General features: G+C 50.0%; 2 protein-coding genes across 42 annotated transcripts in view; one reads left to right on the top strand and one right to left on the bottom strand.

The window, feature by feature from the left end:
- JAKMIP3 (Janus kinase and microtubule interacting protein 3) overlaps positions 1-12,701 on the top strand; it is a 77,192-nt gene extending 64,491 nt beyond the window's left edge. For 20 of the 40 annotated variants that reach the window (XM_061478634.1, XM_061478668.1, XM_061478656.1 and 17 more), the window contains one exon: positions 583-880. In XM_061478634.1, the coding sequence (XP_061334618.1) occupies positions 583-870 (288 nt within the window). In that variant the 3' untranslated portion in view covers positions 871-880. Of the gene's footprint in view, positions 1-551; positions 881-1,549; positions 2,723-10,541 lie in introns of those variants that run through there. The other 20 variants (XM_061478671.1, XM_061478672.1, XM_061478673.1 and 17 more) reach the window with 3 other exon arrangements.
- BNIP3 (BCL2 interacting protein 3) overlaps positions 1-13,181 on the bottom strand; it is a 235,040-nt gene that overhangs the window by 81,579 nt on the left and 140,280 nt on the right. The window lies entirely within an intron of this gene.

Genomic DNA, 13,181 nt, shown 5'->3' with positions numbered 1-13,181 from the left:
AGCCCCTTCAGGCACTGGAGCTGCTCTCAGGTCTCCCCTTCAGGAGCCTTCTCTTCTCCAGACTGAACAGGTTCTCTGTCCTCACCTGCAGCCACAGCAGTCACTGTCACCATCATTAATGTCATGGAGCTTTCTGCAGTCAAGCCATAACTGTTAAATTTTACCCTTGAATTATGCTCATCTGAAACCATCTATTTCTCATGAAATTGCCATGGGAGAACCTGTTCAGGTACAACAGGGCTGAGCTGGGCACTCACCTGACACTAGATGGAGGGAGCCTTAGCAGTGTTGGCTTGGGGTTGTTTTGAGGTATCACGAGAATTCAGCTGATTCTCTTCCTCCCCGTTTCTCCTGAGCCCCTGGCTGTGCCTGGGGCAGAGGATGCCTCTCATCACGGTGAGGGCCATGGGGGCTCGAGCTTACTTCACACTTCATTTCAACCGAGTTGTGTTGCGCTCTGTAAGCGCAGCTTGTTTCTCAGCTGAGCACACTGTAAACTCTTAACCTCTTTCTTCTCTTCCATTTTCTCCTCTCTTCCCTCCCCTTTTCAGTTTCTGTTTTTGTTTTTATTCTTCTCTTTAGCTTTCATTCTTTGGTCATAGCCCTTCAGGCCACGTGCGGAAGGTAAGCCTCGGACCACCTCCTGCCTGCCCTCTTCTTGTAGAGCTTCCCGTCGCTACTCAGGCTGCTTTGGCAGTACTGGGGGTTCTGGGTGCCCAGATAGCCCCGACATGGAAATCTCTAAAGCCTGTAGAAGACGTGAAACCTGGGCCCCGCAAGCTAAAACTTGTCCAACAGAATTCCCTTCTCCAGAAGGAAGGGCAGGGAGAGATTAAAACCCAGCAGGCTGAAAAGCAAGGAAGCTTCTAGCAAAGCAGGGTGAACCCCAGCCTCTGCTGACTACATCAGGGGGTTTTCCAGCTGATCCTTGCTGGAATCCATGGAAATCCGCTGCCCTTCTCCCTGCATGGCTCACAGGCTGAACCTTGTCCTGCTTCAGGCTGAGCTACCAGAACGCTTGAGGGCAAAATGTGTCACTTATAAATGTTTCTCCAAGCATCATGCCGTAGGGCCCTAGACTTGCCTAAATATCCCTTTTCCCCAGGTAAATAGGAGATAAATTCCCAATCCATTTGTGCTTCCAGAGATGGCACCACATCATGGGTGGCATTGAGGGGAATGTTCCTCATTACCCATCAATGTCAACAGAAAATAACACAGACCCTTTGCTATCAGTCAGAATCATAGAACCATAGAACAGTTAGGGTTGGAAAGGACCTGAAGATCATCCAGTTCCAACCCCCCTGCCATGGGCAGGGACACCTCACACTAAACCATGGCACCCAAGGCTTTGTCCAATCTGGCCTTGAACACTGCCAGGGATGGAGCATTCACAACCTCCCTGAGCAACCCATTCCAGTGCAACCTATTCCATTGTACAATTCAAATGGATAATCATAATATAACCCTTGCAGAAATTTCCTGCGTGTCATTTTTGCCCAGCTGTCCTGGTCTTTGATCCATGTTTGTGTATCTTGTCTCGTTTCAGCCTGCTGAGGAGGCTACAATTACTTCTGCTGTTGCTAGCAGGAAGACAGCATTGATTACCAAGGCAGAAAGAGAGACTTTGCCACTCCAAACCCCACAAACATCTCTCCTCTTTTGCTACTGGCGGTGGGAGGTGCAGCCTCTCTGAGCCTTGCAGACTGAAGCTGCACCGGGGTACGTGGCCAGTTCTGCACAGGGCACGTCTGCACCACTGGAATCTCTGAGTGAGCATCCTGAAGAGCCAGAACTACAGCGCCAAAGAAAGCCAACCCCTCAGTGACTGCCGGAGGAAGCGCTGGCTCTGCTGCTCGAGGAGCTCTCAGCTTTACGTAAGGAGCGCTATTCTGATTCAGATAAACTGAATTCATTTGGTTCCCTGCTGAGCAGGCAGTAAATTGCTTCTCTGGAGAAGTGACCGTGTCCTGGTTTATGTGTCACGCGTTTATATTTGTTATTCAGTTAGTTCAGAGTCTGGCTTGGAAGAAGATTTTAGGAGTAACTCATGAGAAGAGAAACGCGAGTGGAAATGAAGTGTTTCGTTCCATGGTATTCCTTCATAACACAGGGTATGTCCAATGGTTTGCTGTATATCCCGCAAGCCCAGGTCTAGGGAAGAACATGAAGCTGTGTTCAGGAAATCCAGCTGCAGGATTCTGCTGTGTTTTCAGTAGACCATGGCCCACGGCCCAGTGAAAAATGGCACAATAAATTATAATGTGCTGTTCCTGAGGGATTAACGAGGCTTAACATCGTCCCAGCAAAAGGCTTGACCTGGACAAGGGTGAAGGTAAACCACAGGATCCCTGACCCACCCGCTCTGGGCTGGGGGAGGCAGCGAGAGGGAACAGAAGATCACCACTGTGAGGCTGGGGAGCACAAGTGCCACAGAGCCCCAGCCCAGGCAGCTGCTGCAGGAGCCAGGAAGGGAAATGGACCCTCTGGAAAAACAGGTGAAGGAGGGGAAATCCAGGAGAAATCCCACAGCGGGATCCACCCCACGGGAACTGCGGCCGAGTGCCCAAGCCTGGGGCTGCTGGGGAAGGCCAAGGTCGAGCTCCCTTCTGCGGCGTTCCCTGGATGCGGAGCGGCGAAGCTCCCCAAGGCACAGGATGGTGAAGGAACTGCCCAGCCCTTGGAAGCACGAGGCAGGAAGGAAACCCAGAGCTCCCAACAGGTAGGATGGACTGATAACAAACCTGGGTGTTATAGGCTTATAGGCACCATGTACCTTCCTTTACACGGCTGGTAGCCTCTTGCTCAGGTTAAGAGTCTTCTGATGAAGCGTTAGTCTTTATCTAAACGTTATTTCTTTATCTCTGGTTTACTTCAGTAATTTAGGTGTTGAATTTCAGTATGATATAATCACAAATGCTGCCTTCATGGGTTTAGACCCCTGGTCACACTTCACAAAGAGTTAGTAGGGAGGCAGTGTAGGATTTATGCGAGCAGTCCTGCTGCTTTAGAAACAGGCATTTTAATGGCTTCCATTTAAACGTCCATTTAAATGGAAATACTTTTCATTTTGGATTGGAAAGACAAACAGCATTCAGAAAAGTATTTATTTCACAATTCCACTTCCTTCTTTTCCTAATTTATGCTGTAATGAGTTATTTGGCTGGAAAACATGGGGACAGCAGCCCTCCTGGAATGTGCAGTGCTCACGTTGGGTGGGGGTTCAGGGCACCCACTGTACGGAAGGAAAAAGGAGACTGGAACCAGTGTGTGCTCAGGACACCGAGCTGCTGCTTGGTGGGTTGTGCTGTTTTCAGCAGTTCTGGGACACTGCATTACGCCATTGCCTTCGTTACTTTAGTGTGTCCTCAAGTCATATGGGAGACTGGGGTCTCCCAGGGGTAGGCAGCACTTATGTATTTCCAAATAAGTAAGGTGTCAGTTAAACTGAGAGACATTTTTCTTGATCTTCACTTTTTTTCCAGTTATCTCAGTTAAATTTCAAACATTTATTATAACTCAATATGATAACGGTCATACTGGGTCTGCGTGCAGAGGTCCCTTTCAACACTGACAGTACCGTGATTCGAAAGAAATAACATCTGAAACACGTGAAGCCCAGCTTTGCATAAGGAAAATCTGTACTTGAGGCATGAGCTTGTTCATGAGTGTGTGTATACTTTAGCAGCATGTGTCTAAGCGTATGTTTAGTCAAATCTAACTGAGCATTGGGGGTTTATATAAAATCGTAATTCCCAATATCTGATCTAAATCTAATAATCCTTAAATATTCCCTCCATGAAGATGGATCACACTGAGGTGATGATCCAGTTTGATTCGTGACTGTAAATGTTTCCTATTGGCAGTAGAAAGCAGTACTATAATTACAACCTTAATTAAACCTTCAATCTTAATTAAAACACTGGAAGTATTACTATTCAAAGAAGATTATGTACCTCTTTTCAGCACCAGAAGGATGGAGAGAAGCTCCTGTCAGGAGGGCTGCCGTGTTTGCCTGCTCCCATGGAGCAGTATTTCCTACTGCAGCAGCCATTGGAAATACCAACGGCAAATGCTCAGATCCTGATCTTTGGCGCTGGATCACCAGTGTGAGTGCAGCAGGCAGGTGGCATTCCCCTGGCAAGTGTCCCCCCAGGTCCTGTGGGTCACCCCCTTCTGCTCTCGTGCTGGGTCTGTCCATGGGGCTGTCTGGTGCGGAGAGAATTACTGTTCTTTAGATCACTGTTTATTGGCTCCATGATCAAATGGTCCTGTTTTACTGGAGTACTTCAGTGCTCAGAAGAGGTTGGGTTTTTTTTAAGGTCAGCAGCACACTTTGCCAGAAACAATGCACATGGGAGATGATGAGTTACTGCAGCTGAAATTTGCCTGTAAATGCTCCAGCAGCCGCCTTCTGTATATGTAGAGTCACAGAGTGGTTTGGGCAGGAAGAAACCTTAAAGCTCACCCAGCTCCAACCCTCTGCTATGGGCAGGGACACCTTCCAGTAGAGCAGCTTGCTCCAAGCCCCTGTGTCCAACCTGGCCTTGAGCATATATACATATATATATATCTCTTCACGCATTTTGAAAGGGGTTGTAAATGCTTCTGCTCACAGCAGTATACAGAGATCAGGCTAATGAGCTACGTGCTTAGAATACTAACTGGCAAGTCTGTGCTGTGCAGGGTGACCCAACACGTCTTGGTTCAAAGTGAACTGAGCAGGGGAAATTCAAGCCATCAGGATGACTGCAATTGAGGGAGCATCATTCCCAGGAGGATATAAAGGACAGGACTCCGTGGCTGCTCATTTTCACTGCACTGTAAATCTCGTGTAATGTTCTTAATCTCCGCAAAGAGCAGAATTGGGCTCAGTGAAAATGAAGTGATTTCCAGCAGATTAGTAACTGTCAATTTATATGAAAGCGTTGGGTGTCTTGCTCCCAATATTTCTGCTTTAATCTTGCAGGGGTTGGTACAGACTGAGGTGCGTGGAACTGACAATGTCAGTCTGAATTTAGAGCTGAGCTGAGCTGGATGTCCTGGGGCGGGAAGAACAGCATCACTGGTGCTGACGGATGGCTCCAGCACAGGGAAGGTTCCAGGCATGTCTGGGGAAGCTCCTTCATTGTGGAGAGGTCTTGGGTTGTAAAGAGGCTGCTGCTTGCTGTTGGCTGAATCCCACAGGAACGCACTGAGCAGATCTGCTGAGGTTTTCCTGCTTTATTACAGCAGCATCTTCTCGTTGTCCTTCCTAGGCAAGCTAAGAAAGGGCAGGTACCTGGGACAGTCCTTTGCTTTATGGTCTCTACCACAGAATGATAGAATGATTTGGGTTTAAGGGACCTTAAAGATCATCCCGTTCCAGCCCTGCTGGACACAGGACTGCAGGGGGCTCTCCCCAGACCTGGGGATGCAGCCCAGCACTTCCAGGTCATCAGAAACCCCAGATAAACCTCCCCCAGGAAAGGAGAATGTGTCCAAGCAGCTCAGACCTGTGATTGCCTTCTGCAGATGTGTAGAGGCAGATGTAGGAGACTTTGTTCTGTCAATGGCTTTTCTGATGAGATTGCCCCAATGGCCAGTTTCCTTCTTGTTATAAACAAGAACACACCCGAGGGACACAGCAAATTGATGAAATGAGGGTCAGAATGGCTGTCAAGGAGATACCAGCTTGTGTTAGCAGCGCTGTCATGGCCATGAAGGTAAGAGGGCTGTAAAATATTCACACATCATCAAATCAGAGCAACCTTCTCATATGAGAAGAGTGACCATAGAATCCTAAAGGCTGTGTATGTAGAGTTTATCATGTCTCTGAGGGTGTTAATTGTAGCCAAGCTGCCTAAAACCTGCTGTGGAAGGTCAGTAGGCAGGAGCAGGGTGTTCAGTTGGATCAGGCAGCAGCATCAGCCTGCAGGAGCCAGGGCTCCTCATCAGGGCTGTGATGGAGGCTGACGTCTGGCCCTGACCGCTCGCCCTTGGCTGCCTTTCCCCCCGGAGCAGCCGGAGCCACGGTCTGGGTGTCAGCCTGTGTTTTCCACATTAGATCCGCATTTACAGCTTGATTGGGTGCCCCCAGCTTGGAAACCCTCCCCTTTGAATGTCCTGTGAGAGTGCTGCAGCTGATCCCTATCTGAGACCTGGAGATCTATAACAAGAAATGATGCTTGAGAGCAGCCAGGTTCTGGACAGACTGCAGTGGGTTTATTGTTTCCCTGTCTTTCAGAGCTGTGTCAGTTATTCACAGAATCCCAGCCTGGTTTGGGTGGGAAGGACCTCAAAGCTCCTCCAGCTCCAACCCCTGCCGCGGGCAGGGACCCCTTCCACTAGAGCAGCTTGCTCCAAGCCCCTGTGTCCAACCTGGCTTTGTCTGCAGGTTTCAGAAGTCCCCAGATACAAAATTCTTGATCCCGAGCAGCCCCTGGAGATGCTCTCAGTTAAAGGCTCTATTTCCCAATGGAAATCTTCAGCCCTGCCAGCTCCAACAGCATCAGGGACCCCAGCTATAAACACAGTGCTCTACCTTACACATAGATCTCTGTGAGGACCATGTGCTGATAAAGCTTTTAAATCCTCACTATTGCAGATACAGAAGAGAAATACTTTAAATTCTTTCACTGGAAAGCAAATTGCTGCTATTTATCATTTCTGGCTATGTAACCAATAGTGACATCTCATATCTACAACACAACATGTGCACATATTTTATAGCTATCACGCCATGTTTTCCAATACCATAATGACTGCCTTCTGATAGGTTTGTCTTTTTATAAACCATTCTAATGTAAATGTATTGCAAATTCGCTCATAAGCATTCTTTACCCAAGTGAAATACCCCCATAATTAGGGGTGAGAGCAGCAATTACAGAAAACAAGGTTTCTAAAGGGCAAAACAAGCAGTGCAGAATCAGCCACTAGTCTAAAAGCAGTGCGTGATTAATACAGATAAATTTAACCCGATCTGGTGGGAGTACAAGAGCCAAGGCCGAGCTGCCACGTGCTGCTCTTCAGATGGCAAAGGAGTTGTCAAATAGCTTTAATTATAAGTCATCTTGTCATTCTCTGTTACACACTGCTTGGGAATCCAGCCTGACAGGAAAATGCTATAGACTTCTATTAATGTATATATATGTGTGTGTGTGTATATGTGTGCGCGTGTGGAGAACGAATAGTATCCAGCTTATTCCCAAAAGACTTTATCCCAAATAATTAATTTGTAGTGGAATTACCCTTTTCAAATGCTGCTGCTAAGCATCAAAGGACCAGCTCTATTGAGCCCTGCAGCAGAAGATCGTGGTGGATCTACGTCAAGCTCTTCCTGTGGTCTTTAGCAGGAGATGGGAAAGGCAAACCCCAGGGGAATGGCTTTAACCTGCCCGAGGGGAGACTGAGCTGAGCTGAGCTCTTAGGCAGAAGCTCTTCCCTGGGAGGGTGCTGAGGCGCTGGCACAGGGTGCCCAGAGAAGCTGTGGCTGCCCCATCCCTGGCAGTGTTCAAGGCCAGGTTGGACACAGGGGCTTGGAGCAAGCTGCTCTAGTGGAAGGGGTCCCTGCCCGTGGCAGGGGTTGGAGCTGGAGGAGCTTTGAGGTCCCTTCCAGCACAAACCGGGCTGGGATTCTATAAGTGGGCCATAAATTTACCCATGCTTGTGGATCTAGTGGGGGAGGATGGGAAGATACAGAGAGGCCAAGCCTGGCCCATTTTCCTCGACATGAGTATGGAATTCCAGCTCTCCATTCCCAGCGGGCAGGCAGTGAAGCACAGGTCACCTCCTGGTGACATTCACCACACGGTGTTAGGGCGCTCAAGCAAATATCATTTGCCATTTTCAATCAATTTAAACTTGCACCCATGTTTCAACTGATTCTAAACTCTGCTTACCGTATGCAGGGAAAGCTGGTGCGAGTATTCGTGTAGTCGGTGTGCTGCCTTTGTGCTTGGTTTAGTCGCTTTTTTGTTGTTCCCTGGACATTCCTTAGATTCTTCCCAGTAATTATAAGAGATGCACATCCAGGTTTCCCTCTCGGCCATATGGTAACTCATGCTGCTGTCACAGGTCAGTGCTGCCCATGAGGCAGATGGCCCATGGCTGAGCATCACCGGCATGGCCTCATTCAAACCCATCCTCACTCCATACCAGGGGTGCGCGACTGGCGCAGGCACATGGAATGGGATTTACAGCTCAGGTGGTGGGTTTAAACATAGGCCCAGGAAATCTCCCTAGTACCAGTTAGAAATAAGGAAACAGATACAGAGATATAGAGAGAGAGAGAGATAGAGCTATCCTTTCATTGCAGCCTTGGCAAGAGGCTGTGCATATAATAACAGGCAGCTAATGAAGGCAATAATTCCTTCTCCCTGTGAAATGTTACCCATAATCTTTGATGAATTGCATCTCTGGACCGCTGTGTTGCAGTGAAGCTGCAGTTTTCACCAGCAGTGTATGCTCAGCATATTCCAGCTCCATCCATTACCATTTTAAATGCTTCTTTTGTCCCATTTTTACAGCTTTCCGAAACAAAATGAATCTCTCCAACAGCTGCTGGCGTGGTGAGAGGATAACTGTGCTCCTGTTAAATTAACCAGCTCCAGCCCTGCAGGCAGGGCCCGGGCAGCACTGAAGTGACATGTGCAGTGGCAGTGGATGTGATCTGCACTGAATGTGCAGCACCATCCTTTGTCTCTGCACACTCGTGGTGACTCCTCACCCTGCCCGGTGCTGCCTTCTTGGTGAAGTGGCACCTTTAACATCCACTGTGATTCACTCTCGGTTCCTCCAAGTTCGGTGTCTTTTTAGGAATTGCCTATTAATACTCTGGAGGGTTTGTTTTCCCCATGTGAGCAGCATGATCTCTGTCTTGAGGATGCTGGGGAAGGGAAAGGAGAGCTGCAGGAGCCACAGGCTGAGCAGTGGAAGGGCTGGAGGGGGTTAATTCATCCCTGCACAGTGCAGGGGGCTGAGCAGGGGATGGGGGTCCATGACCTGTGGGTGAGGTTTGAGGAGAAGGGATAGGGAATGGGGGTCTCTCCCTTCCTAGTCATTGGCTGAACTGTTCTGCTTGCCCTGTATTTGCCCTAAAAATTCCCCTTCCCTCCAGTGCTGGTCTTGTAGCAAAGTGGGAAACAGAAAACGATGGAGAATGGCCCAAGTACAGAGCACACAGAGCACAGGAGCGGACAGAGCAGACCAAAGGAAGATACCCTTCCACCCTTTCCACCCTTTCCACCCTGTCCATTCTTTTCACCCTTTCCACCCTGTCCATCCTTTTCACCCTTTCCACCCTGTCCATCCTTTTCACCATTTGCACCCAAGCCCAGGACATCCTTCCCTGCTGCCTCTCCTCAGTGAGGAGGTGGGATTTGGCTCCATGGGTTATAAACTTGTCCTCTCCACAGCACAGCTCCTTCCTCTGTCTGTTATACCGAGGCTGATCAGCAGGACCAGCTATCCCCGAAGGAGCTCACACTGCTGCGCTGGCTCCTTGCCCTCCCCTGTGCCTGGCAGCCGAATGCAGCCTCTCTCGCTCTCCTGGTGACACACAGAGATGTGTGCCCATGCGGGGTGGCCACGGAATCCTGGGTTTGGAATGCGGGAGGTTCACTGCTGCTCAGAGGGCATGGTTCATGAGGCAGCCTTTGCCAGCTTGGAAATGCAGCCGGTCTTGGCTCGGCTTTCATTGCGATGACAGAATGAGCCTGCACCTCCTGGTAAATGATGATCAGCAAACACATCGTCTGATTGCCGGTTGCTGGCCACAGCGCAGAGGTGGCCGCGTCTCAGCACGTTGCAAGTCACTCCTCGTCCCCTCACTCTCTTTCGGGGTCATCCACTTCAGTCGGTAATTCCCATATCCTGGGAATCCTCCTGCACCTGTGGATGCTCTGAAGGGGAACCTGCAAGTGATGCTCAGGAAAGACACCTCAGAATCTGCATGAAGATGGATGGGGCACGTTTTAAATTCCATAGAACCATGGAATCCCACACGGGTTTGGGTTGGAAGGGACCTTAAAGCTACTCCAGTTCCAACCCCTGCCACGGGCAGGGACACCTTCCAATAGGGACATCTGGGGGGTTCTGGGCTCAAGCGCTCACTGAAGCTGGGTCATGGGGAGTTTCTCCTCACCCAACACCCCCAGTCCTTCTCCTCAGGCTGCTCCATCCAGTCTCCCCCAGCCTGTGTTCGTGCTGGGATTGCCCCAACCCAGGGGCAGGACCTTGCACTTGGCCTGGTTGAACTCCCTGATGTCCATTATCATCACGATGTCCTGAGTGTTAGGTGAATACTGTTAGGGGAGTACTGCTGTGGAAGGAATAATGCTGTAATGTATGGGGCAGCCTATAGTAAATATGCATTTAACATTCAATAACTGATCTATTTCTTTTCAGAGAAACCCCAGCAGCTGGTAAGTCTACTGCAGCTGTAGACTTAGCTGAGCTGCCTCATACACAGCAACCCCCATGGAATGGATACTCTCAGCACTGGGACTAAAACCTGCATGTTACAGAGCTGTAGTTGATCCTTGTATTTCTTTCTCCTGTAGGTGCCTGCACCCCTCCCAAACCTTGTGTTGAGTTTACAAAGCTATGAAGAAAGTCCCTCGATACTGAAATTCCACAAACTCTCCAGGTCTTGTACATCCATCATTGTTTCAAAGCAGACAGGGTGAAGAGCTGAGGGAGCTGAACTACAAACACGTAAGAAAATGAGGTGCTCAGAGGAGCGACCTGTTTGTACTGAAGCATTACAGCATTTTAAGCCAAAGGTGATGGATTTTGATATTGGCACATGGCTGTTTTATAAAAGTGATTTAACAGGTTCTGATTCTGTCAGATATAAATACCAGTATCGGGATTATGTGATGAGCTGCAGTTTACTTCTGCATCTCATGCTTAAAACGTGTGCATTTTGGGGTCTACTTAAGTATTTAATGTCTTAAAATACTTCATTGGAAGACCTGCAGACAGCAGCTGAGGGAACCCCTGCAGCCTCAGGCATCACTGTCCTCTCACTGGGAATCCAGAGGAAGGCTCTGGGCTGGCATCTGTCAGCCCCAGAGAGCTCAGGATGGGAGCTGCTGCAGGCAGATGGAGGGATGGGGATGGGGAACGGGGGAGCGAGTGGGCTTGGAAGTGGCTTGGGGCCATTTCATTCCCCTTCACCCAGACCATGCTGTCACACGTTGTGTATGGGCATCTAGGAGTTCCCTTCCATTCTCCCATAGTTACTTTCTTAACCATGCCTTTTTGGATTAAAAAGCTACCTGCACAGGACAGGACATGTGTAAATAAGGGGTTGTGCTTGTGTATATGTTCATATTTATATGTAAAAAAATGTGTACATAGGAAAGAAAAAAAGAGGCTCAAAGAATGTTTCCAAAACTGTTCCTTACAAAGGCAGAGACAGGAAATGTGCATAAACATGCTCCTTAATTTCAGCATAGGGGTTTTGCTCCGTTTTCAGTCACTTTGCGTTTGCTCCCGCTGGGCTTCTGTAGGATGAGTTTGTACAATGAGACTGTGACCGCGGCTGGAGCTGCTCGGCAGACGGGGCCACCCTTGGCCCCTGGGATGAGCTGTGGCTGTGGCTGTGTCACATCTCATTTGTGTTTTCTTGCACTGGGTCTTGTGCGTCTTTCCCAAACCAAGGTCCCAGAGCCACAGCACCAGAGGTTGGTGTTTACCTGATGTGGGGCTCTTTCCTGCAGCCCCCCATCCCTCGGTGCAGGTAAACAGCGGGGAGAGGAGGGGTGTGCAGCCACCCTCAGGCCAGCGAGGAGGCAGCAGCAAGTCCAGAGCTACCAACTGCTCCAGTTCTCCCCATAAACATCTTTGCAAGCTCTCCAGTGCCCTTCAGAGCAACAAGACGGAGGCCAAGTAAACCGAGCGCATCCCGGGGCGTCACCGGCACAGCACCACCGCTCCACCTCCCCTCAGGACTGTGAGGAAGGAATGTGTCCGTGACCAGCCCAGGCCCACAGAGCTCCTGGAGGAGCAGGGAAGCGGGAGGACATGGGCTGCCCGGTCCCGCAGGCAAGCTATGGACCGACATCCCCTGGGACCACAGCACGTGGTTCAGGCCTGTTCCTATTCAAGCTGTCGGAGGACCGTGGCATCATTTCAAGTCCCCTGCTCCAGTGCTATCTGTAGCCTTCAGTGTATCCCCGAGTGCCTTACACAGCTTGTGAACACAACTCCTGACCTGAAGGGGAAATGCAGCGGGGGGCGGTGCCGGCTCCCACCACATCCCCAGTGCTGCTGCTGTGGGGACCGGTTCAATTTAGCCTCAGGAAACCGCGTTGTGAGTAAGTGTTGAACCCTGCACCTCTGATCGTTCTTTAGAGACAGGAACTGTCCTAAACTTATGCAAATTGTAAACCAGAGAAAACATCCCCCCCCCCCCCGGCCAGGCCGGCTGCCAGGCTCCTGCTCCCCAACAAGACCCAACAACCATGTTAACATCCACTGACGGTTGGACCCGATGATCTTAAAGGTCTTTTCCAACCTGGCTGATTCTGTATCCCAAGTATGTGGTGTCTGCTCAGTGCTGAGGCAGCTGACGGGGCTGGAGTGATCGATTACAGAATTTTACACATATTTTTGTATCGTGATTCATATGATATATATCGAGAGACTTTCTATTCATTTGTAAAATACATAAATTATTGTAAACTTTTAATAAAAAGAGCTGTTTTAAACCTTCAGGTTGGATGAATTGTTTGTTTCTTCGGTTGCCAGAAGGAGCCCTTTGGTTGGTTACAGTCACTTTGCTGATGGGTTTTTATAACACTGCCAGTTTTTAACCATTTCTTAGGTTTTACCTTAAAGACTGATTGAGACAGGAATAAACGCGTCCTTGCGGACCGATGGGACCCGCCTCCCGCCAAGCCCGGTGTTCCCTCATCCCAATTCCTCAGCGCTGGACCGCGGGTGGGTTGAGCCCGTCTGGAGCTGACCCAGGGGACGGAGGGGCCGGGCGGGCTGCGGCGGTGACTCCCGCGGACCCCCCCTGACTGCGGGGACCTCTCCCGGGGAGCCCCCAGAGGCTTCCCCCCCCCCCCCCCGCCCCCGGGGCACCACCCTCGAAGACCCCTTCCCAGGGACCTCCCTTCTTTCCCCGGGATCCCTCCTTGTCCCTGGGGACCCCCCCCCCCGGCTCTCCGGGAATCCCCCCTCGGGATTTC

Source organism: Pezoporus flaviventris, unplaced genomic scaffold (assembly GCF_033815535.1).
Source record: "Pezoporus flaviventris isolate CSIRO_AGI_PZ_B2104156 unplaced genomic scaffold, CSIRO_AGI_Pfla_v1 ptg000129l, whole genome shotgun sequence".
NCBI classification, from domain to species: Eukaryota; Metazoa; Chordata; class Aves; order Psittaciformes; family Psittacidae; genus Pezoporus; species Pezoporus flaviventris.
This window is presented reverse-complemented; position numbering and strand designations above follow the sequence as displayed.